This window comes from Chanodichthys erythropterus, chromosome 7 (genome assembly GCF_024489055.1).
Source record: "Chanodichthys erythropterus isolate Z2021 chromosome 7, ASM2448905v1, whole genome shotgun sequence".
NCBI lineage: Eukaryota > Metazoa > Chordata > Actinopteri > Cypriniformes > Xenocyprididae > Chanodichthys > Chanodichthys erythropterus.
This window is the reverse complement of record NC_090227.1, coordinates 23,908,071-23,935,441: the sequence shown is the minus strand read 5'-3', so window position 1 is coordinate 23,935,441 and position 27,371 is coordinate 23,908,071. Positions and strand designations below refer to the sequence as shown.

Genomic DNA, 27,371 nt, shown 5'->3' with positions numbered 1-27,371 from the left:
CTGGCACAAATGCCAGGAAATTGACAAGCGCAAACATTAGTAAATCGCATTACGTGATTTATTTAAGTACTCTCCTCCCATAAATTTTGCGTCTGAAAGTGAAACTTCTACAAATGCATATACAATAAGGTAAGCCGCAAAAACAACTCAGTCACGCTTTTTCAGAGCTAATTTTGTACAGTGTCTTAGTAAATCCGGACAGTAGTTTTTAATGCCAAAAGAGGGTTTGCGCTGGTATTCAAGTAAAGTCAAGTCACCTTTATTTATATAGCGCTTTTTACAATTCAGATTGTGTAAAGCAGCTTTACATTGATAATTGGTATATAATTTTTCCTTTTAAAGAATAGTGTCAGTGCAGGCAGATCAAAAGCACTGTTGAATAAATGTCAAGGATACTGCTGAATATCAAATGTCAAGTCAAATTAAATTAAATTAGGGCTGCACGATTAATCGTATTTTATCACGATAACGATATCTGCTTCTCTCGATTGATTTTAAATAATCGTCACGATATTGGCCCGCTCTATGAAAATGAACATAATTTCGAAATATTGGAAGTAATATTAGGAATTTCGCTGTTTTATTTTTTGAAGTTCCTAAAGGTTTTACCAGTTTTCATAATTTTGATCAGCTAGAAATGATTTTTTCTTTGCTTTACGAATTTGCCGGGCAATCTGAATCTGGTTTGTCTTGTTGCAAACGAATTGTGTTGCTTTAAAATCTAATGTGAATACATATTACAAAGCGCTCACCAAAACCATGTTTTGTATTGATTTACCATCTAACGAAGTTATCATAGTTGGTTAAATTTAAGTCTTTGTGCCACCTACAGGCCTTTTGGGTGAAGTGTAGGTTGGTAAAGAACTTGCATAATAGCCATAGTTACATTACTCTTTTTGATAGAATAAACATGATTAATAATCGTGATTATAATTTTGAGGAAACTGTGGCACTGGCTGTCGTGTTGATGATGTCCCCACAATGGACGATCCAGTAGACCCGACTTCCGCCGACACAGGGCTGCGCCATGGCCGTGCCAAGGCACCGGTCCTCGGTCTCATCTGGAAACGGCCCCGAATCCGGTTGACTATGGTAAACCTCGGGATAAACAGAAAGACTAATATTAGCGTAGATGCCATTCTTTTTCTGATGTAACAAGTACATCTGGTGTTATAGGAAGTGTTCCCGGTTCCGGCTGAACTAATTTATGCAGCCTAATAATCCTTTAACGGATTTGAAAATATAAATATATATTGTGTTATGTGTATGTCAGGTTAAAGAGATGCGTTTTTAGTCTAGATTTAAACTGACAGAGTGTGTCTGCATCCCGAACAATGCTAGGAAGGTTGTTCCACTGTTTAGGTGCCAAACAGGAGAAGGATCAACCACCTGCGGTTGATTTCGATATTCTAGGTGTCACAGACACGTCAGGTTCCACTTCCCTGCAATACCCACGCACTCAATCACCGGAGTTCTAATCACAACCACCTGCACGTAATCACCAGCACTATATCTGCCACACTCACACACACAGTCATTGTCCGGTCTCGTACGTATCACAGACTAATGTATACTTACCTCAAGGACTCCTATCTGCTACTTACCTGCTTCCAAAGTCTCCAGTGTCTCCAGTCTTCCTCCTGTGTGCTTCTCCGTGTGTGTGAGTGTTCCCCGTCTTCAGTCATCTGGTTCATCTCCAAGGAACTTCATCTACAAACCACAAAGGACAGTATCATTCTCCTATCATCTCATCAAGCTCTCCATTTACCATTTACTCACCTGATCTCTGCTGTTATCAATAAAACTACCATACTTGCTTTTACATCTGCCTCCGTGCCGTCTGTATTGTAACAGAAGACCGGACCTAACAAAATGACAGGATATCAGCATGAGCCAACCAGACCCATTCCAGGAGCTCGTAGACGCGCTACGCCGAGCATTCACTCCACCACAACCATCGTCACCGTCACCAGCACCTGTCACCGCTTCCTTGTTCACTTCTTCGCTCCACTCACGAACCATGCACGCCAGTCCCATGGCCAGGCCGGCACCCTACTCTGGATCGGCGGGGGATTGCAGCGGATTCCTCCTGCAATGTGAGCTGGTCCTGGAGATGCAATCGCAACTCTTCCCCACTGACACCGCTAAGATCGCCTTCATCATTTCTCAGCTGCAAGGTAAAGCTCTCCGCTGGGCGGACGCACTCTGGATTCAGAAAGGCTCCGTGGTGAAATCCTATCCAGCCTTCGTCTCTCATTTCCGCGAAGTCTTTGGAAAACCCCTCTCAAATTCATCAGTCGGTGAGAAACTCTATAATTTGAAACAAGGATCTAACTCAGTGAGTGATTATGCCTTGCAGTTCCGTACTCTGGCTTCCAGCAGTGGGTGGAATGAACAAGCCCTCACCACCTCTTTCCGCCAGGGTTTAGAGCCGAAGTTGCGATTGCATCTTGCTGCATATGAGGACACCATCGGCCTTGAACGCTTCATCCAACTCACTATCCGCATAGGCACTCGTATGCAGTCGTGTCTCGAAGAACACCAGGGCCAGCCACTTCCACACTCCCTCCTCCGTCTGTCCAAACCTGTCAGCTCCCCAGAACCAGCCAGCGAACCCATGCAACTGGACACCTCTCGCCTCTCTCCCACCAAACGCAAACGAAGGCTGACCCTGAATTTATGCCTCTACTGTGGTTCTCCTGGGCATGAGCTCTCCACATGCACAATCCGCCCTCCAAGACCTCTGGTGAGTGCCATCATTCCCTCCATAAAAAAGGTGAAACCACTCACCACTGTTGTAAACCTTACTGCTGTAAATGTATCTGTTCCAGTTGTTGCGCTCCTCGACTCAGGGTCAGCCGGGAACTTCATCACCGGTGCCCTCTGCCGTCTACTCAACCTCAAAACCTCGCCCTCGCCGTCCATCTACCAAGTCCATTCCATCACCGGAAAGCCCCTGAGCCGCAAGAAAATCAGTCGTTGTGTGGGACTGCTGCAACTCCGTGTCGGGATCTTACACGTCGAGGATATTCATCTGCTGGTTCTGGAGGAATCCACTGCTGACGTGGTTCTAGGGCGTGAGATCCTGAAGTGTGGCGAACACTGTTTCTCCAACTGCTTCTCCGGGTTTCCTGTTCCTCCTTCTCCACAACCAAAAGAAATCACTGTCTGCGCTACCTCCATCGAGAGCCCCATCGAGAAGCGATCCATCGACATCCCTTCCTGTTACGCCCCCTTCAGCGACGTCTTCTGCCCGAAACGAGCCTCCAAACTACCTCCACACCGGCCATGGGACTGTGCCATCGATCTGCTACCGGGTGAGCCAGTGCCACAGGGAAGGATCTACCCCCTTTCAGCGCCGGAGGAGAAGGCCATGGAGGAATATATTGAAGAGGCCCTTAATCAAGGTTACATCCGCCCATCTACTTCCCCTGCTGCTTCCAGCATCTTCTTCGTGGCTAAAAAGGACGGAGGCTTGTGGCCCTGCATTGATTATCGGTCTCTCAACAAACTCACCATCAAATTTCGCTATCCACTTCCCCTCGTCCCAGCGGCTCTGGAACATCTCCGTGGTGCCACTGTGTTCACGAAGCTGGACCTCCGCAGCGCATATAATCTCATCCGGATACGCGAGGGGGACGAGTGGAAGACCGCCTTTGTGACGCCCACTGGCCACTACAAATACCTGGTCATGCCCTATGGACTAGTCAACGCCCCCTCTGTATTCCAAGATTTTATTCATGAAGTGCTCCGGGAGTTTCTCCACAAGTTCGGCTTACGGCAGTTCCAACTGTTTCTCAAGGCGGAAAAATGCTCCTTCCACCAGTCATCTGTCTACTTCCTGGGATACTTCATTGATCACAGTGGCATCCGGATGGACGAGGGGAAGGTTGATGCCATCCCCTCCTGGCCCATACCTACAACCATAAAAGAACTCCAACGCTTCCTAGGCTTCGCTAATTTCTACCGCCGTTTCATCAAGGGTTATAGTTCCATTGTCTATCAATTAACCAATTTCCTCCGTCATCAGCCCAAGTCTCTGTCCTGGTCCGAAGATGCCACACAAGCCTTCGAAGCCCTCAAACACGCCTTCACCACCGCTCCCCTCCTCGTCCACCCTAACCCTGATCTCCCTTTCATCGTGGAAGTGGATGCATCCACCACAGGAGTGGGAGCGGTCCTCTCCCAGCAGCAGGGGCAGCCAAGTAGACTCCATCCATGCGCCTTCTTCTCCCGTAAGCTCAACCCGGCGGAGGTCAACTACGACATCGGTGACCATGAGCTCCTGGCCATCAAGCTCGCGTTGGAGGAATGGAGGCATTGGTTGGAGGGAGCCAAACACCCCTTCCAAGTGCTAACCGACCATAAAAACTTAGAGTATCTCAAGGCTGCTAAAAGACTGAACCCTCGTCAAGCTTGCTGGGCAATGTTCTTCTCAAGATTTGACTTCACTATCTCCTATCGTCCTGGCTCCAAAAATCTCAAGGCTGATGCCTTATCCCGTCTCCATGCCCCTGACGAGAAAAATGAAACTCCAGAACCCATTCTTCCAGAATGCCTCTTCTAAGTCCCAACCAGTGGTCCGAGGAAACTCTGCCCTCCTCCAATGCCTCCAACCACACTCCGCCGGGTTGCCCACAAGGACTCCAATACATCACCCGATCACAACGCACTCCACTAATCCACACAGCTCACTCATCACTTGGCACTGGTCACCCGGGGGTCAATGAGACCCTCTCGCTGCTGAAAGAGCACTTCTGGTGGCCCAACTTGGCCAGGGATGTCAGAAGGTACGTGCAGGGCTGCAGGGAGTGCGCCATCTCCAAGAGCCCTCGTCATCTGCCGGCCGGCAAGCTCAATCCTCTGCCCGTTCCTGAGTGACTATGGTCACACCTGGGAGTGGATTTCATAACAGATCTCCCACCTTCAGACGGTCACACCTGCATCCTAGTGGTAGTGGATCGATTCTCCAAAGCCTGCCGACTCATTCCTCTCCAAGGTCTACCTACCGCTCTAACTACAGCAGAACTAATGTTCAACCACATCTTTCGTTACTATGGAATTCCCGAGGACATCATATCTGACAGAGGGCCCCAGTTCATCTCCCAAGTCTGGAAAGCCTTCCTGTCCCTCCTGGGTGTGACCGTAAGTCTGTCTTCCGGATACCACCCTCAGACGAACGGGCAGATGGAACGGAAGATCCAGGAGATCGGTCGCTTCCTGTGTACCTTCTGCCGCGGCCACCAGGACTCCTGGAACCAGTACCTGGGTTGGGTCGAGTATGCCCAGAACTCCCTCCGTCAACCTTCCACCGGATTAACACCCTTTCAATGCGTACTTGGTTACCAACCCCCACTGTTCCCCTGGGACGGGGAACCATCCAACGTTCCTGCTGTCGACTACTGGTTCCGGGAGAGCGAAAGGGTATGGGACTCAGCCCACCATCAGCTGCAGAGGGCCCTGCGCAGACGCAGGATGACAGCCGACCTTCGTCGCTCCAACGCTCCCAACTACCAGCCTGGGCAGAAGGTCTGGCTGTCGACCAGGGACATCAGACTGCGTCCGCCATGCAGAAAGCTGAGTCCCCGCTTCATTGGCCCATTCACAGTCATCAAGCAGATCAACCCCGTCACGTATCGTCTCCAGATCCCTCCACAATACAAAATTCATCCTACTTTCCATGTTTCCCTGCTAAAACCTCACCACCCTTCTGTCTCTCCTTCCACAGAACCAGACGTGGCAGCCGCCGAGCCCCCCCTTCCACTTCTTCTGGAGGATGGAGCTGCATACGAGGTTCGTGACATTCTGGACTTCCGGCGCCGTGGTGGTCTCCTGGAATACCTCATCGACTGGGAGGGCTACGGGCCAGAGGAGCGGTCGTGGGTCCCGAGAAACGACATCCTTGATCCCAACCTGCTACAAGCCTTCCACACCAGCCACCCGGACAGACCTGCCCCACGCCCTCGAGGTCGGCCACCATGACGTGGGAGGGGGGGTACTGTCACAGACACGTCAGGTTCCACCTCCCTGCAATACCCACGCACTCAATCACTGGAGTTCTAATCACCGCCACCTGCACGTCATCACCACAGTAATCACCAGCACTATATCTGCCACACTCACACAGTCATTGTCCGGTCTCGTACGTATCACAGACTAATGTATACTTACCTCAAGGACTCCTATCTGCTACTTACCTGCTTCCAAAGACTCCAGTGTCTCCAGTGTATCCAGTCTTCCTCCTGTGTGCTTCTCCATGTGTGTGAGTGTTCCCCGTCTTCAGTCACCTGGTTCATCTCCAAGGAACTCAAACCACAAAGGACAATATCATTCTCCTATCATCTCATCAAACTCTCCATTTACCATTTACTCACCTGATCTCTGCTGTTATCAATAAAACTACCATACTTGCTTTTACATCTGCCTCCGTGCCGTCTGTATTGTAACACTAGGTATTATCAGCTGGCCTGTATTCTGAGATCGCAATAAACGTGAAGGACTATAATGCATTAAGAGCTCGCTTAGGTACTGGGGGGCTAAACCATCTAGTGCTTTGTAAGTAATTAACAAGATTTTAAAATCTATACGATACAGCCACAGCTGTTTGATGAACGCGTTGGAAGAGGAGCGCGCGAGACTGATGACAAGTTAAACAAGCTAGCGAGATGCAAACGCGTTGTAAAAGCGATTTAGATTCAAAGATTACAAGCTGGCGACGTCAGATTAATGTGGTGGGCAATAGTGTATATATATAAAGTAATGATAATATAAGCAACAAAATGTACGAGATTCAATAAAATACATTTTAATATTAAATACATTAAATTATTAGCCTTTAAGTGATGAAAATAAACGGTTTTGAATCAGAATCCAGTCAATTCTTATATCAGGATGGTGGATCATGATTCTGAACTCCTAATGGTTGTTGCCTTATTGCTGTGCATTAGCATGGACATTGTCACTTCGCCTATGGTTACTGTCACTCACGTCGCCTCAAATCGCCATCGCTCTCTGAAACTGAATGACTTCCGGTTACTTTGACGCTACAAATCACCCCTTTACTAGGTCAGGCAGCTTCTAGCTTCACAGGGCAGCCCACCCCCTGCTGCTTTCACCCTGTTCAGATGTCACCTTCCCTATAGTCCTTTAAAAGTAGGATAAACTGCTAGTTTCACACACTGTATATATACACACAGACATGCATGCAGACTAGAAACCCAAAAGACTGAAAAATCAAAGAAACAGCCACAAACCGGTAGGATGAAGGGGGATCAAAGTGCAACATTTCTTTGCTCTTCTAGAAAGAGAGAGAAAAAGTGAAACAGCCTCCACTCCACAACAGCCAGAGAGAGAGAGAGATTGCATATATTGATTCACATAAAATGACACACAAATGTAAATCACTGCAGTTATGATCAGTCAACAACAACATTGAGCAGTTACAGCTGTTGCTTTTTAAGAAGAAAGGCACAGACATATCATATAGATGACAAATATGGCCTGAGATGTATTATTTATTTACTTATTTATCTATTTGTAATTTTAGTGTCTGCAGTGTTGCTCCCAAAGGCTGCTTTTTAAAAGAGTCATGACATGAGAAATCAAATTTGCCTTGATCTTTTGACCTATAAGAGATATCACACGGGCAAATATATTTACATATGCCTGCCTCCGGAGCAAGACATAGGCAAATAGTTTTACATCATTGCACCATAGGCCCTGCCCCCTGGCATTCAGTGGCATGACACTTGCTTACACCATATATGAGCATTGTGCCACGTCAAAAGTAAATAGAACCCATAATCACTCACTATAATTTATTTCTTTTTTTAACTTTAAAAGTTGTCGCCTTTTATAGCGTTTTGTGTCTGCTGATACTTAAATGAATATGGATACCTGCTTACTTTTTTGACTTGGTTAAATATTCACATTCTTCATGCTATCGTTTGCAGGGAGGAGAAGATATTTATCCTATTTATAATTTGGTATTTTCACTTCAGTTTTGTAGTATTCTGTTCACAATGTTGATCTGGTTACCATGAGAACAGTGTCACGCACTGCTGCTTCAGCCATCGTATGTTAGAAAATGTCCAAATAAAATAAATGTGTTCAACAAGCTAACTGAAGTCGATCCATTTATTTGTTGGAAGCGTGTAAATGTAACTAGTTTTAATGCTGTTTTTGTAAACATTCACTTTCCCATATGACCACGGAGGAGAATCGGGAGAACACCTTCAGGACACAGACACGCTGTATTTTTGTATTTATTTCAATAAATGACAACCAAAATCACACCCATAGTGGCTGTGTTTTGAAGTGGCTGTGTGCAAGTTATAATTGTTCACAAGCTGAGTGATATCATACTCTAAAACATAATGTTAATTATTACACAAAAAACAAATAAAAAACTCAGCAAAGTATGTGATTATTTTGAGTGAAAGGCAGTGGGTTTATTTAGTGACATTATTACATTTGCTAGTCGTCTTCCCTCACCTTCTCAACCAAGGCGAAAATTGTATTACCTTCCTTTTTTTTTTTTTTTTTTTTTTTCACGAACGATATCATGAGTTCCTATTACAATTCTTGATTCAGCATAAATGACCTACAATGGTGACATTTTTCACAATCACGACAGAACTTCACTAGTAGAAAGGCTGTGCGATATAAACAAACCCAGACTAGAACTGAATGCGGCGTGACGGCAGCTTCACATCCTCTATCTACCTCCTCGATGGCAGGAAAGTATTTTAAGTCAGCGGAAAAGTCGCTCCTCTTTATAACATAAGGATCGCGTCCAACATATGTTGTGATTTTCTGTTTATACATTTCTAAACGAGCAAAGAAAGGACTTTTCCCCATCTCTTCCATTCTAATTTTCACTGCTTGCCCTCCACCGGAATTCACCAGAACCACATGATTGCAAACAACCTATTAATTCACCATATATGGTTAATTCCCCCTTGGGTCGGTATGTGCATAATAATTATTCATAAAGCTTTATGAATTATTATATTCATATTCCACCCATAAATTGATTAATAACTGTACAATTGCTACATTCCCAGTATGTATGAGTATGTCAACAGTATGTCAGCATTTTTTTTTTGTTTTTGACCACAAAAAGTATTCTCGTTGCTTCATAAAATTAAGGTTGAACCACTCACATGGACTATTTTGGCAATGTCTTTAGTACCTTTCTGGATCTTGAAAGTGGTAATTATTTTGCTGTCTCTGGAGGAGTCATATACCTCTCGGATTTCATCAAAAATATCTTAATTTGTGTTCCGAAGACAAACGAAGGTCTTACGGGTGTGGAACGACATGAGGGTGAGTAATTAATTACAGAATTTTCATTTTTGGGTAAACTAACCCTTTAATGTAATGGCAGTGCTGTGTTCTTGTTCATTTAAGAAATTATCACTGAAAAGTTCTTTGGGGAACCCAAAAATGTTTTTTATTTGGCATCACTGTGAAAACACTCCTTTTGGACACTTTATTTTTATGAGTGCATTAAGATATTTATATATGTGTAATAAATATAAATATATATATAAGTATGTATATGTACATAGATGTCATTGATAAATAGATAAATGCTAGCTATCTGTGCTTCCCAAGCAACCGACTCTACACAGAGGTGTGTTGAGACATGCACAACACACACACACATACATACGCGAACACAGCAGGGTTTTCAGCTGTCTGTGGCCTCAAGAGTAAAAAGCAAAAAAAAAAAACCTTGTGCTGACACAGAATTGTGCAAACACATCAAAGGATACCACACTAAAACACTGTGGGAAAAATAATAATAATAATAATAAAAATTAATTTTTCCTGAAACGAAAGGCAAGTGAGGAGAGCTAGAGGAAGAGAGAAGCAGATGGTGATAACACACTTAAACACACACCTCGCACACACGAACGGCTGTAGCCGACAGAGGCGGATCAGTCAGACAGATCACAGCGGGATCGGTGGGTGCCTGGCTGACCCCACGGCCAAAGGCTGCATCGGAAATGTTGGTACGCTGCATCCAAGCACGCTCAGAAATGCCTGCTGTCAGGATAAAGAGAGAGAGAGAGAGAGAGGGAGCTGGAGCGAGATGGCAGAGGAAGGCTGTCAGAAGGGAAGGCCTGGAGTCATGAATCACCCCAGACAGATGCACTCACTGTCCACAAACTGATCCCATCAACCCTTAGACAGAGCCAAAGAGGCAGAGGACGTGAGCTAGATCTGTGCAACTCATAAGCAAAAACTGCACAGGCCACCAATACTGTATGTAAAATGACTGACCTAATGCATTAGCATGAATGAATAGAAAATTTGGCAAAACATACTAAAAGTTGTCATGCTCTCACTAAATAATTCACCACACAAACAAGTCACACAACCTGAGTATCTGCATTATTCAATACACATGAATTTGCACTAAAATATCTTAAAGTTTCTTTGTAGGACCTTGGGTTTAGTGAAAAACCTTCTTTGTATCAAGAACCATTTTCTGTGTAGGGCAGGGCTTTTCAAACTCTTTCTGAATCAAAGACCCCTTTCATGACCCCAAACTACTTAACCTACAATCCCAAAGTGACATCTAACAACCAGAGAAGTGATTGTTACCATGGAAACTGATATCATGGCAGTGACTTCCCCTTTTGTGGAACTTCTGGCATGACGTTGAAAAAATTATGAAAGGTCATCATTGTGAATTATTGCAGAAATGACTCATTGGTCCAATCCGAATGGACGGGGGGCAAATTCAGTCATACATGACACTTGACAGACGGCTGCAGTCTAACCGCTGATCTCTGCTCCCATTTCCACACATTGTTTTGTGAAAACAACATATTGTGAATAAGAGCAACACTCCGTTTAGCATTCTCGCTAATTAAAACAAAACAAAATGATAACATAATATCTTACATTGTCAATGGAAATCAGTCATGCAGATTTTTTCCACATTTTGTGTCACAAGAATCTGAATTACTGTGCAAATAAGGGTATACTTTACATTTACTTGATCTCTTACCATTGGAGAAAGCGTAACAGCTAATTTAATCATGTGCGGCACCTCTCAGCCTATCGTGTAATGACATCAGTCGCAACATTCTCTTGTCTGCCTTCTCTTAAAAAAAGACATTTTTATCAAGCTAAAATCTACATATAGTTCCCAAAGAAAGTAATATTTAGTGTAAAACATTCTGAAGATTGGCAAACAGGCTGTCGATTAATTAAATGATTAGCTATTTCCCGCAAAAGCTGTTTAATCAGCATAGTGAAGCCTCTAATCCATTGACATCCATTCAAAAAACAGCCTCTGGTCTCCTTCCCAGCATACCGCAGGGGGCGGGGGCGTTAGCATTAGCCGCTACGTTTTTTTGGCTAAAGGTTGCAGGCTTGCCTTCCAGTGGCTTTGGTTAATATGCATGTGCATGATGTCACCATTTTCACAAATTCACGTTCTCGTAGTTTACACGTGGACAATAGCGGCAGCTTTTTCAAAAGCAAATGAACACTTTGAAACTTGTTTTCAAATGTTCATGTTTTCAGGCCCCAAAAACACTGCTGTCATGTAAATGACAAATTGCTAAAAGTTTTCCGTTTTTAGTTGAAATCAGTGTTGTGTAAATGGCTCCAAAAACTAAACCTAAACAATGCTATAATATAAAGCAGTCACAAAATGTGTTTGAACATTCAGGCCACATAGTGTATGAATTTCATTGCATTAGATAAATGCAATAAAATACCAAAGCAATTGGCTTGGGAAAAAAATAAAAATAAGAAAGAGAGAGAGAGAAAAAAAACAGTTAGTTCAGGAGAATGCCACTTGCTATAATATTTTATTATCTAATGAAATGACATTCATACTTTAAGTGTGGTTAAAATTTCAAATACTTTGTGTATCTCATGTGCACAAAAATCACATTGAGTCATTCATTAAATACACAAACATACAGTATATCATATTCTGATTTTATCTAGTTAAACAAATAAAACTTGTGTTCTCATATTGCAAAGAATGACCTAAACTCCAAAATGGCAATACAATAATTAAAGGTGCCCTAGAGGTGCCTTTTCAAAATATGTAATATAAGTCTAAGGTGTCCCCTGAATGTGTCTGTGAAGTTTCAGCTCAAAATACCCCATAGATGTTTTTTTTTTTTTATTAATTTTTTAACTGCCTATTTTGAGCCATTATTACATATGCACCGATTAACACTAGCACTACCGGAATTCTATAACTACTAGAACTGCCAATAGCGGTCATTTTGACTGTTCATACCAGACAGCAGTGAATGTCATTTTTGTCATGTTATATTTACTTCAAAGCTTCTATGGTCATGTTTTATGAAAAATGTGGGGTAATTTAAGCATACATAATATAATATGTTCGTGATATTATTGTGTAAGAGCTACTAGACCTCCCACAAAAGTGCATGTCGCAATTTGCTTTCCGCAATTTGCATCCGGCAAGCTGGAGATCAAAGTTTTTCACCGCAGTTAAAATGTTGTTTTTGAAAGTCAAAATGTCAACAAATATAAAATGAAGCAGAATATTTCGTTAGATAAAAACATATTGTGAATTTTGGAAATTATTACATCTGTCTTTATTCAATACATTTTGACTTTTGGAGTTTACAATGCTTTAGCATTATCGGAAATGTTTGGACCACACGAATCGGAAACAATTTTATGCAGCCTCTAATGAAATCTAGAATGAATAAATAGTTCTGTTATATTAGGACAGATAATAAACATCATAACACAAGTCAGACGAACTGTCAAGAGACCAAGAGACATCGCTCTCTGCTCCTCCATCAGACTCTGCATCATCAATGTTCTCAAGCAAGGATAAAACCTCAGTGACAGTCATTTTCTTTCTTGTTGCCATTTTGACGGTAAAGCTAAGTTTTAGCTTAGCAAAAGCATACAAAACTGCCAGAGAAAGGTTGCTAGGCAACAGCTACGCACATCTTTAACGGCAGGAAAAAGCACTGAGGAGATACAACGCCTGTAATATGTGCGGTCAAATTGACCGCTATGGCCATTCAAGGTAGAAATACTCAGAACTCTTTTGTGTTTTGTAATTTTAATAAAATAACAATGTTAAAATAAAATTTACATTAATTTAAGAAAAGTCATGGAACTGTAGTTATATGGGTTTTATTTCAACAAAGTTATTACATTGCAAATCTTTAAAACGGTCAAAATGACTGCCTTGGTAGTTCTAGTGTTAAGCGTGCGGCCCCTTTAAACCCGCTTCCCCGCCCCTGCGAGCTCTCAACTGCCTTAAACAGCAAACACAAAGTTCACACGGCTAATATAACCCTCAAAATGGATCTTTACAAAGTGTTCATCATGCATACATTGATTCCTGCGAGTATAGTATTTATTTGGATGTTTACCTTTGTTTATGAATGAGTTTGAGGCTGTGCTCCGTGGCTAACGGCTAATGCTACACTGTTGGAGAGATTTATAAAGAATGAAGTTGTGTTTATGAATTATACAGACTGCAAGTGTTTAAAAATGAAAATAGCGACGGCTCTTGTCTCTGTGAATACAGTAATAAACAATGGTAACTTTAACCACATTTAACAGTACATTAGCAACATGCTAACGAAACATTTAGAAAGACAATTTAGAAATATCACTAAAAATATCATGATATCATGGATCATGTCAGTTATTATTGCTCCATCTGCCATTTTTCGCTATTGTTCTTGCTTGCTTACCTAGTCTGATGATTCAGCTGTGCACAGTTCCAGACATTCTGCCCTTGTGTAATGCCTCGATCATGGGCTGGCATATGCAAATATTGGGGGCGTACACCCTGACTGTTACGTAACTGTCTGTGTTATGTTGAGATTCACCTGTTCTTTGGAGGTCGTTTAAACAAATGAGATTTATATAAGGAGGAGGAAACAATGGAGTTTGAGACTCACTGTATGTCATTTCCATGTACTGAACTCTTGTTATTCAACTATGCCGACGTAAATTCAATTTTTGAATCTAGGGCACCTTTAATGAAATGTGTTTAAAACCTGTTTTCACATTATGAGAAAAAACATTTATTTCTCTCAGTAAGAGCCAAGTTCAGTTTGACTGTTGCATCTGCAATAACAGATCTTTCCTGAAAGTGCTTCAAAACCAGAGAGCTCTGGAAACACTTGACTGTAAGTGCACAACATCCATTTACAGAATTCTGTTGTTTCTACACTTCACATGGATGAAGTCCGCACTGAAATCCGAGAACATTTTTAGAGCTTGAAAACAGAAAACAAGCCATTTCAACCAATAACTATTCAGTTGCATAGTGCTTCAATGGTGTGTAAAACACTCACTGAGAATATAACAATGTACAATGTACTTTGGTTACGCTCAGTGTAGTGGTACTCCAACCTTCCTGATCTTAGTTCTGGGAGGGAAAAAATAATAATAATAATAATAACAGCTTTGACGTCACTGTAGTGGCAGCTGAAGAAGACTCATATTCACAAAAGAGAACCCACTTACACACAATAAGTCCTTTGAGATCAGCCTGTGGGAAAGAAAAGGCACAAATGAAAATATTTATTTAATATCTTTACTGTTCTATACATCAGTGAGATTAAACGTTCCTTTAAAATCACCTGCTCCTCGGATGTTTTGAGAAAGATCCCTTTAAACAAAACGTATATGACATCTCCATTATGTCTCCTGAGGACAGGTGAAATATGAGTGTTTCTGTGTTAATTAACCTGCAGGTTCTTATCAGATTTTCAGAGCAGAACTGTTTGCACTTATGAATCAACTAAACACAGAAGTTAACATCAATAAGATCTGACAGGCTTAGGCTGAACCAGAGCTGATTACAGCATTATAATTTAACAGGGGGGAAAACTATTTAAATGAAGCAGCTCTTTTTTTAACAGCAACAAATGATTTATGATTCAACAAACAAACACACACACACAAAAATGCACATCCCTTATAACTTATAATATTCTGTGTATAATATTTTATTTCAGTACATTGAGAAATTAAGAATCATCCCCGAAAATATATGACCTGCATGGGGCCATTTGAGTCAAATTTTAGTCTTCTTAAGTGTGTCAGAATTCTAAGAATGACATACTTTTAGTCTTCTTCCTAAACTTAAGAATAAGTGTGATTCATAAAGGTTTCTGTCCATTAAGAATAGGTCTCAGTTCCTAAATGAGTTAAGAGTGCTGGAGAGGTATCCTAACCTAGTTAGGAGTAAGAAGATGGCAATCGATAAGAGGTCCGAAAAACAAATAGTGTATTTGAGTTATGTGATGACAGGGAGCTCAAGGTATCATCAACGTATTCTTTTTGAGGAGACATATATCAATAGAAAAGGATTCCACATCATCAATACTTATTTGTGATCATTTTGCAGAATGAAAAGCAATTATTTAAAATAAATGTGGTAACACTTTACAATAAGGTTCATTAGTGAACATTAGTTAACTACATTAGTTAACATGAACTAATAATGAACAGCACTTATACAGCATTTATTATTAATCTTTGTTAATGTTAATTTCAACATTTACTAATACATTATTAAAATCTTTTTAACATTAGTTAATACACTGTGAACGATCATAAACAATGAACAACTATATTTTAATTAACTGATGTTAACGAAGATTAGTAAATATGGTAACAAATGTATTGTTCATGGTTAGTTCATGTTAGTTAATACATTAACTAATGTTTTAATGGACCTTATTGTAAAGTTTTACCAAACAAGGTAAACATTACATGTTTAATGCTTAATTAAATGATTTTATAATAATTACATTAAACAACTGGTGTCATACTGCAGTGATTACCCTTCCAAGCTCACTATTGGCTGATTCAGAGGTTGAGGGTGGCCATTTTTGGGTTGACATCATTGTACTCCTTAGTTTGCAACATTTAAAGGATTAGTTCACTTTCAAATGAAAATTACCCCAAGCTTTACTCACCCTCAAGCCATCCTAGGTGTATATGACTTTCTTCTTTCTCATGAACACAATCGGAGAAATATTAATAAATATCCTGAAGCATCCAAGCTTTAGAATGAAGCGGGATCAACAAGTATGAGCTGGAGAAAGTGCCTCCATCCATATTCATCCATAATAAACGTGTACTCCACATGGCTCTAGGGTTAATAAAGGCCTTCTGAAGTGAAGCAATGTGTTTGTGTAAAAAAAAATCCATATTTTCTAAATTATGAAGTAAAATATCTAGCTTCCACCAGACCGCCTTCTGTATTCAACTTAGGAAGAAAGCGTAATGCCTCTCGCAGTTCAAAAAGCTTATACTTCCATCCTACGCCTTCCCAAATCAACTTATGGAAAAAGTTTAACTTACACAAAGCCAGTTCCGTTTTTTTCATAACTTGAATACAGAAGATGGCCTGCAGAAGCTAGATATTTTAATTCATAACTTGTTAAATATGGATATATTTTTTTACACAAATGCATCGCTTTGCTTCAGAAGGACTTTATTAACCCCCAGAGCCGTGTGGAGTACATTTATGATGGATGGATGTGGACGGAGGCACTTTCTTGAGCATCATACTCATTAGTCCTGTTCACTGCCATTATAATGCATGGATGCATCAGGATATTTATCAATATATCTCAGATTGTGTTCATGAGAAAGAAGAAAGTCATATACACCTAGGATGGCTTGAGGGCGAGTAAAGCTTGGGGTAATTTTCATTTGAAAGTGAACTAATCCTTTAAGCACCACCTTTGTTAGAACCTAAGAGTCATTCTTAGACATTGCTGAAAGTTGCTTTTAGCTTCTTTATAAGTTCCTACTCTTAAACAAGCTGAAATCTATTAGTAAGAGCATTTATTTGATAAGTTTTATACATATGGCCCCTGAACATGTCTTCATGAGAATCACCATGAAATCACCATCAAGAAAAGCATCCATCCAGCAACATAAACTGCCATAGTAAGTTGTTTCTGAAAAACACCTTATGAATGTGCACAAAAACACATGCATACAAAACGCACAAGCACACAACACTTCCTCTTGTGTATCCGCTGTATGTTAATAGTCTAGAGGAAGTCAACAGTGCCAGATTGAGGAGTAAATGTCAGCATCACAGTTATTAATGATGTGGCTGCGTGCAGCTGTCTCACACAAATGTAAACAAACAATGCTCTAATTTGCATTAGGCAGGTATGAAAGGGTTTGCTGGAAGAAGAAAAAAAATCAGTAAATGCCTCATTGATTGATGTGGGCTTCATCATCACCCAGTGACATATTATGCACGTGACCTTGCTAATGCAAAACTTCCACTATTAACCCACTCACGAATACAGCCTAAACATAGAATAAACCACACAACTTTGGCTCAATGTTTTAAACTTAAATGCAATAATGCAAATATTTCCCATTACCCCCTCCCACCATAAGCACTTACATCACAAGAAAGAACATACACACACAAAAAGTCACGATCAAGTGCTTGCATAGATATTTCTATCGAGCGGTGACAGGCGCTGCCAGCTTGGATCGATACACTCAGCTGTGTCTGTGCTGTTCTGAGGTGCATTCTAATAGCTCTGAGAGCCAAAGGAAGTTAACTGCCTGCTACAATACAGTACACAACAACCTCTTTCCAGCATTCACACAAACCTCTCTAATGCATTAAGAACACCTGGTAATGTGATCAGAACATTTCCAGGAATATTCACGCCCACATATATATCTATCGATCGATCGATCGACTGACTGATGGAACTATCAGCCTATCCATCCATCCATCCATCCATCCATCCATCCATCCATCCATCCATCCCATCCATCCAATCCATTCATCCATCCAAACTGTATTGACATTGAAAAATGTACATTGGCAAATCGTCAGTACCATCATAGGCTGCCCTGTAACAACAGCAGAATCCAGAAAAAGAATATGTGAATGCTTTTACACTGCTGCCGCCGCAGATACAAGCAGATGACACCCGCCAACCCCGCCCCACTTCTCTCCATTTATCTATCTGCTCTCATTCTTTGTCCTACATGAACGAGCTGCAAAGAGAACCACGAGACAAAAGAAGAAAAAGAAAACTGCTGTCTGCTCACACCTAAATATCAGCCAGAACACAATGCTGTCTAACACAATACTTGCAATTGCAACGAAATTCAGGGAGGCTTTTTTCACAAGCATGGTATTCAGTTCTCTGCCTCCCTCCTACTGTCTCTCTCCTCTTTAAACTAAACTCACACATGCATAGACATGACATGTGAATGGCTGCTCACATGGGGAGGTTTGATGTCTATCAGCTTTGACTTACTGCACCTCTGCAGAGAAAAAAAAAAATGGGTAATTGAATACATTGACATTAAGAAAACACGGTTTCATATACAGTAAATGACACCAATTTCTGTAATTAACTTTGCACTTAAGTAATGTGCATTATTTATACTGTGTATAATGGGATTTGAAACATTTCAGCCCTCAGTTCATAATATATATATGATATAAATGCTGTTTGGTAATGGGAAATGCAAGACTTCACATAAGAAATTTTAGCAGATGCAAATCAAACTTTGAAATAGTACAATTCTAAGGATAGGGATAAAACTGGAGTTAATTTCTATTCCCTTTGCATGCAAATTGATTTCAGCACCTTGGACAGCAACCTTCAGCACAGCCACGAGTCATTAGACATTGTCTATTCCCTCAGGCTTTAAAGTCAGCTTTACTATTCTGACAACATCTCTCAAAATGCAAGCAAATACTACAGTAATGAAAGGCATCCATGTAACACAGGAATATAGATAGACCACAGAAAGGACACTTAAGCCTCACTTAAAATGTCCGAATGCCATTGTATTAGATAACTAAATATCAAAGCAAATGACATTTATTTTACCAGCAGAAGGCATACACACACTATAAGTAAAGTAAAATAGGAACATTAATCACAAAACAAGTTAGGTTGTAAATTGTGAAACAACAGATACTTTTGACAATGTATACAAAATGTGACTACACCTGTGGTTACATGAACATTTTTGGGTTAGTTCACCCAAAAATGAAATTTATGTCATAAATTACTCATCGTCATGTCGTTCCACACCCGTGAGACCTTCCTTCATCTTCGGAACACAAATTAAGATTTTCTTTAATGAAATCTGAGAGGTATATGACTCATCCATAGACAGCAATTTGACCAACACTTTCAAGGTCCAGAAAAGTACTAAAGACATTGTTAAAACAGTTGACGTGACTGCAGCGGTTCAACCTTAATTTTATGAAGTGACGAGAATACTTTTTGTGTGGAAAAACAAAATAAAAATAACTACTTTAATCAGCAAACACTGTCATTATCCTTACATATCCTTATTGCCGTCTGTGTTTACGTCTGAATGCCATCTCAGTATTGGCCAAAGTTGCACATGTGAGCAGCACGACGCATGCGTGTGATGCTGATGCAGGAGCCGGCCAATTATGAGTCGGCGTTCTGACGTAGATCCTGAAAGCGCTGGACGCAAACAATGTATGAGAATGAAACAGAAGAGAAGATTTTGTTGAAGTTGTTATTTTTGTTTTGTTTTTGCACACAAAAAGTATTCTCGTCGCTTCATAAAATTAAGGTTGAACAACTGCAGTCATGTTGACTTTTTTAACAATGTCTTTTGTATCTTTCTGGACCTTGAAAGTGTCAGTTAAATTGCTGTCTATGGACGAGTCATATACCTCTCGGATTTAATCAAAAATATTTTAATTTGTGTTCCGAAGATAAACGAAGGTCTTATGGGTGTGAAACGACATGAGGGTGAGTAATTAATAACAGAATTTTCATTTTTGGGTGAGCTAACCCTTTAAGGTGAACTGACTTTAAATCTCCACTAAAAATCACCAAAACACTAGCTTATTAAAAGACATTGAGCAATTATGGAGTTATGAAGAAAAGTTAATTTGGTGAAGGAAGAGCACAGATACAACTTGCTTTAATATTTTGAATCTCAAGCAGTGGCATTTAGACAATTTTAATGTCTGTGGCTTAACTGTCCAAAAACTTTCTGGAGTCAGTGTAGAAAAATGTCATATATAGTAATACTAATGCTTGCATATTGATTGCATATTGATCTTCATTCAACTGCACTCCAACAAATATATTTTCAATTTTGGGTACATTCCAGAAGATCTGAGACTATCTGATTTTACATGCTTGGCCTGTTTAAATTCAACTCTTTATTCCTCCCCCGTTTCCTTTTTAATTTTCCCCCTCAATCCACCTCCTTGGCTTTTGAACATTTATAGCTAATTAAGCCCTTTGAAAAGCCCAAGAACAAACCATCAAGAGGAGGAAGAAAGTAAGTGAAATTCAGATTCAGTGCTCCATCTCCCAGAATGAATCACAACAAACCCCCACAGCAAAGACCACTGCAACAAACAAGCAAGCTAAAGATGGCAGCCATGTGAATGGCTTGTCAGTATCAAGCCACAAACAAAACAATGACATTGATGTAGGAAATCGCTCGATACTACTAATGAGCTACGATATGTTGACATAAGTCAAGTATAGATTACATAAACCCTAACCAACCAATGAAGGTCTATAACATGGCATGAAAAAAAATCTATAACACTACCTTATTCAGCAAAAGACGGCAAGGACAAATTATCAAACAGCGAATTTGATCTGGGTATTACATGTCACTACGGTCACAACATGGTCCGTTCTCTCCTGTCTCTAAAATGGAGTGTTTTGTTCTTATGAGATAATAGCCTTAATTTGTTTTAGAGTTGCATATTCTATAGATTAGTGCAGTCAGAAAGGAAGATAACAATTAACAATAACAATTAATCATAGCAGAGACAAGAATGACTGTTCTAATTACATATTTCACCCAGGTCAACTCTTAGGAACATCATTCATTCAAAAAAGAACTGTGTTGACACCACCATCATACATCATTAGCTTCTCTACCCTTTAGCAAGAAATAAAGATCATTACATTGAAATATAGAGACAAGGACAACCTAGACGTAATCCACAGCAAGGTGACATTGTCCCTACCATTACTGTCCCCTGAGCAGTTCTTCATCACAATGAAGAATCCAGACAGCAGTTGAACACATCTTTAGTGAACACCACACAATCTATAAACGACACATTCACTTACAACAGTTACACCTCACATTCAGAAGAATGATTCACAGTACCTAAAATAATACAGAAGAACCAAACCCAGTAAAACCACTAAAAAACAGCATTTGCATGCACTTTAGGGCACCACACTAACAATCATTTATGAATATTTCTGACAAAAATGTACTCTGTTTGAACAAATTATTGATGTGAAACAGATTTCCACAAAAGGGAGTGCTGTTAGATATGGACCAAGCAAAATTTATTGAAATATTGACAAAACAGTCTGGGTAAATGATGAATGTAGGGACAAAATATAAATAAAATTCTTGGTGGGCACTGAACAGAGGAATCAGAAGCTACACTAGTCAACTGAATGATAAGAAAAAATAAAGAAATACTGTTCTGCATCCTTGAAAGCCTCAGAAAAAAAAATCATACTTAAAAGTAGATGAACTGTCCTTCAATGTTTGTATTAAATGGTTATGGATAGAACTTCAAGGTAATTGGCACTGGCAAACAGACATAAAATATTTGGTTTAAAAAATAGCCACTTTGTTGTCAAAGGGGAGTAGAAAATCAGTTTTTATCAGATAGTTCACTTTCTAGTTCGTAATTATGTCACTTAAGTGATGCATCAACAGAAAATAAAAAATACCCCCAACACACACAAGCAGAATTTATAATCAAATGTCATATGTTTCACGAAGCTGTATATCATACCTGAAAAAATAAGTGGCGTTCCTCAAATAATCAAACATCAATTTGTCCATCCACAGACATGATGTGAGCGTGTCTCTCTATCTCTCTCTTGTGGACACATGTAAAAGTGGCATTGCATTAAATATTCATCTCAAATGTAGTGTAATTCAGTAAGCAGTGGACAGGTATAAAAACATACCTTACAGAAAGACTCAAATCTAATCCAAGGTCTCCTTTTCTTGTCCAAACCCATCGATGACACATGCATACAGGCCGGACCATCAGAATGTCTCAACCTGACTCTTCTAGCAGCAAAGAGACCTTGCTAGGTTAATGTGCATTTTATAATTTGTCATTTGAAGCGCCATACCAATATGTTAAGTCTATTTCTCACAAACAGTATTCATTGGTACCCTTTTTATTTGATTTAAGACTTTGTATTTTTATTAAGAAGGCTATACCAGACGCATAATCACTATACATTGATTTAACATTACCTTTACAATTAAATCTTTCACTGAAATTACAGAATAAATATATGCACATTTTTTAACTTTGTCAAATCTTTGTGAGAGAGAAAACATTAAAAGTGCTTCCTAAAAAGCTGTTAGTGATAGTATCCAGAAGCATTTTTCTTAAGAAAGTGCGTTGAACTCCATAAAATCTTGAAGTGTCATTATATATTCACAAATATTGATCCTCGGGTGCGTCCTTGAGATAGAACTCTGTCTTTTGCTGTATAGAAAATTAAATAGACCACTCAACGGGTAATACGTCGCTGTATCTCTATAGCAGGTGAAGTTTTTGATCAATAACCTCCATCTGCAGTCGAATGCATGCAGCAAACTGCAAATATTCTACAAACTGTGCCAGGCGCTCCGGAGGTTCAACAAATCTGTTCCGTACAAAAATAATGGGTGGTAACATTGCTGGCTACTCTGAAAAAAAGGCACTTCATTGAAAAATCTGAGTATGGCCTTTCCTCCAAAAGCGACTTGGGGGAAATGTGTGTCTGAGTGTGTACGTGTACGTGTGTGAAATATATAATCTTGCCATGCTTCTTTTTTGATACGTATTCTTTTTGGGCGTTGAGGGGGAGGGGTTGTGAAAGTGAGTTTACTCTTTTTTCAATTCAATTAGAATCTGTATGATTTCTCTAAGACTTCGAGGTAATCCGGCTTGGTTTGGAGTTTCGCCCTTAACTCGAGGTATTCACTTTGTGTTTGCTCAGGGAATCCTTTCCCCGCAGTGAAAAGTAATGTTTCTTTTAATCTGGCGTCTTGCTGTAAATCGGGGTATTGCATTCCGGGGGGATGTGCATGTGCAACATGCATGTCCTTTAATTTGGGAACAGTGCCGTACAGGCAGTCTACAAAACCAACCGTAGGGGTCGGCCTCTGGCTGTCAATCACGGTAGGGCAAAGCACTCCGTTCTCATGAAAACCTGCCATGTCACCGGACTGATTGATGGTGACAATGGTGTTGAGCTGGGAATTGGACACAGCCATCGTCCATTCCTTCTCTTTCTCCAGAAGAGTTCGATAATTACTGTTATTTTCCTTGGTTTCTGCAAACTGCTCGCCTTCAATCTCTCCTTCTCGTGGTTTGTAAATGGGATTGTTACACATTTGAGTAACGGGATGGGGGATGTAGTCGTAGACGTGACCGGGTGGCTTCTCAGGTGAGGCAGTCTGTCTTTCTTCAAAGATCTTGCACTGCATTTGAATCCCCGTAAGATCCACCTCCTGTCGCTTCCTGAAGGGAAGTTTCTTTCGCCTCCGTAGGACAAATGCGAAGAGACCGGCGGCCACAAAAACAGAGGAGATGAAGAGAATCAGCAGGCTGAGAATTAGCACAGAGAGTGGGACAGCTCCCGTTGCCGGCGCTTGTCCTAATTCAGAGCCGCTGGTGGCCGTCATGTCATTGGGTAGGACTGGAGAAGAAGCGGTGAATTTCAACTCGGGGCAGATGACCTCAGCCTCCAGGGTGCGCAGATCTTTGCCAAGGGCGAAGTCTGGGGTCTTGCAGGTCACTTCCCCAACGACAATGACGGAGCTGAGCTTCTCTATCCATTGTTTGAGTGGAATGATGTCACAAGAGCAGTCCCAGGGATTCTGGTGAAGGTCGATTTGAACGATGGAGTGAAGATGCTCCAGTACTCCATTCACAGGAAGGTACAGAAAGTAGTTGTTGCGCAGGTTGAGTCTAGCCAGGGAAGTGCCAGCAAAAGCATCCACAGGCAAGGTGCGTAGCAGGTTGTCATTGAGAAACACCAACTGCAGGTTTGGCATGAGGCTGAAGGCAGCCGGTTGGATCTCTCGAATGACATTGTACTCAAAGTACAGATAACTAAGTGCCTGCAGACCACGAAACATGCCTGGAGTGAGCCTTTCAATGTCGTTGCCATTCAAATATAAACTTTTTAAATTAGGTAGGTTCATAAAGGCGCCTTCTTGAACATATGATATCCGATTATTACCCAAGTGCAATAGATCCAAACTAGAGAAGTTCCAAAAGTCCGACCTGTAAATTTTCTGAATCAAATTCCCACTTAAATAGAGTTTCTTGGCATTGAGTGGTCGTGGCAGCAGCTCAGAAATGTTGTGGAAGCCTTTTTCTTTACAATTGACGGTGAGGCCCAAGTCATTGATGTGTAAATTGCACATGCACCCTGTCGGGCAAATGATTGGTATAGGGGGTCTGGTCTGGTAGGCAGCGACTGGAGGCTGATTTAGCCCTGGGTAAATGCTACGAGGAGTGGGTGGTGTTTTTGTTGGTCTGTACCGTTTAGTCGGCTTTACCTGTCTCTCTCTGTACTCTACTGAGGAGGCTGTGTTATGAAAGGATGACAACATAGACGAAGGCTTGGTGGGCCAGACATTTTCGTTATTAAATGGTAATCTGGGAATGCCATGTTTGGCCTCAAGCTCGGCTTCGGAGAGTAAAGGACAAAGTTCACTTCTCTTGATCTCACGAAGGTCTTTACCATGTAAATGAAAAGGGTATTCACACGTAATGTCGCCGACCAAAGCTGTATAGGGTATGCGCTCCAGCCAGGTTTTGAGCTGCACAATGTCACACACACAGTTCCATGGATTTTCCTCTAGCTGAATCTCCATCAAGCTGCGACCGATGTATTCCAACGTCCCTTTATAGGGTAGAATTTTTAAGCGGTTACCACGTAAGTCAAGGTGCGTGAGCGATACGGACCTGAATAATAAATTGGGTAGCATGGGTATCAAATTGTCATTCAAAATAAGTACTCTGAGTTTGTGCAGGTTCCGAAATGCCCCGCTCTCTATTCTCTTGATGACGTTGTAATCCGCCTGAAGATACTCAAGGCTCTCCAGCCCCATAAAAGTGTCATTCCTGAACACCTCCAGTTTGTTTTCATGCAAAAATAGCTTTTTCAAGATGCTCAAGCCATTGAACGCACCCACATGTATGTCCTGCAGTGCATTATTCCCCAGATTAAGTGACACAGCATTGTTGAGATGCAAAAAGCTGTTAAAATACAGCTTGCGCATGGAGTTCCTCTGCAGATTGAGTTTAAAGGGTCTTGTCCACGTCTGGGAGATCTGGCTGACATTTGTAAATCCTTTGCTGTCGCAGTGGACGTGGAAAATACCCTCCCTGACTTCACAGTAGCAAGGGTCAAAGCAAGGCTCATCTATTTCTTCCGACTCGTCCAACAGAGGGATCGGCGTAGTCCATCCTAAAGCTATTGTGCTTAGCAGGGTAAACCACAGCATCCTTCCGCCGAGTCCTGATGAAGTTAAGGCTGAGAGCCACTTCACAGCACTGCAATAAAACAGAAAAAAAGAGAGCGTGTGAGATGAGAAGACTCAGACAGCGAGTGACAGTTGCAGTGCTTTGAGCGTTTCGCACAATAAAAAACACCTCCTTCTTCCATATCATGGCATGTTTACGATAGAGATCATGCATTATCATGGATTGGACTGGACATCTCTCACTCGATGATAGCTTACACTACACCCAAAAACAGGACTCAAGGGCATAATCACCACTAGTGTCTTAAAGTACTACATGAAAGAAAGCACATCTAAACAGTTTAATGCACTTCAACATTTAAAACAGTCTGTTTCGAGTCTCACTACGTCTGTCACACACATACAAACAGGAAACATTTGACAAATATTACTTTTGTTATTTCTGAATAATCAGGCTTTTCCATGTTCATGCAAAGCTCAAGTGCATAAGATCAATAAAAACATGAAATGAAAATAAATACATACTTAAATTAAACGAACCACTGCCATCCACTCAACATTTAAAAAAAAAACAATGGCAGGTGCATCCTAAGACTGTCGCCAATTAGACCTTTAATGCGTAACGGAGGTTATTTGCTTTCCACAGTCTGAACGCACTTAATTAGCGCAGATGTTATCAGAAGATCAGTGGAGAAACTCAGAGCCAAATGCTGCTGAGTGTGCCTCACTCTGCGGATCTCTTGGCTTTCAAAAGGGGGAAAAAAACCCAAAAGCTCTCGAAAGATCCTTGTTTTCTGTCCAGAAGTGACTGCAATTTTCCATGAATAGCGCACTTTGTATTTTCCTCCCACCCTTCTCTGGTGTCCTGGCTTTAGCAATCAATTCTAATGTCCTTCCATTCCCAAGCGATAACGTAGCGGATACCTACTCAGTTTTAGCGGTGTCCAACTTTACATCTCCAGGGTTTGGAGTCGGGTGGTCCCAGGTTGCCTCCGATGGTTGGCTAAAAAAAAGAAAAGGACAAAAGAAAAAAAGAAAAAAATGCATTGGAATGAAACAGTTGAAGATCTCCATGTTTTATGCCCACATAAAGAAATTCTAATGTATAACTAAATTAAGATTTTTTTAATTAGTATTTTTTTTTAATGTTTTACTAATATTCGTTTGCTAAAGTACCATTTGAAGCTGAGTGATTTGTAAAGCAGTCTGCGCAGTTACATCAGAAACAAATCAATGCATCATTTTATTAAACACAGAGATTATGCTGTGGATCACCCAGGTCATTCTCCCATCTCCAAAAGTCTGTGAACATCTGAAACGCTCAAAATTCACCTTTTTTAACGGAGCATCCGAAAACAGCGACTTTAAAGATTTCCTGTGCTTTTCCCCTATCTCTCTCGCTCTCTTTCGGTCTCTCTCTCTCTCTCTCTCTCTCTCTCCAAGACCAAGAAGAGAGAAGATGAAGACGTGATTTGAATGAAATCTCCTTTTTTTTTGTTTTGTTTTGTGATGCCGGTTCGTTCAGTTCTGGAGCTCAGTTCCGTTTGAAGCGGCTCGGTTCGGTTTGTCCCACTGCTGCGCTGCTCGCGTCTCTCATCGTGTCGGAGAAAAGCTTCGGATCGTCACGGAAATGAGCTTTAAGAAAAGCGAACAGGGAGGGAGAGGGCAGAGATTGGAGAGACGGCGTTGGCGGAGAGGGTTGGGATGGAGGAGGCACGAGCTGTTGAGCGCGCTGAGTGCCGCACCGGGAGCGCGCGCGCATCAGTGTGTTCTCTCTCTCGCACTCTCTCTCTTTTTCTTCGTCAGCGATGTAACGTTATGTTTAAGGG

General features: G+C 41.1%; 1 protein-coding gene across 1 annotated transcript; it reads right to left on the bottom strand.

Moving 5' to 3' along the window:
• Positions 1–22,580: 22,580 nt before the first annotated feature.
• slitrk3a (SLIT and NTRK-like family, member 3a) lies at positions 22,581–26,999 on the bottom strand. The gene is made up of 3 exons (XM_067389160.1): positions 26,875–26,999; positions 26,471–26,545; positions 22,581–25,612 (listed from the first exon to the last, which is right to left on the bottom strand). Exon 3 carries the CDS (start codon positions 25,561–25,563, stop codon positions 22,948–22,950), a length of 2,616 nt encoding a protein of 871 aa, XP_067245261.1. The 5' UTR covers positions 25,564–25,612; positions 26,471–26,545; positions 26,875–26,999; the 3' UTR covers positions 22,581–22,947.
• Positions 27,000–27,371: the final 372 nt, after the last annotated feature.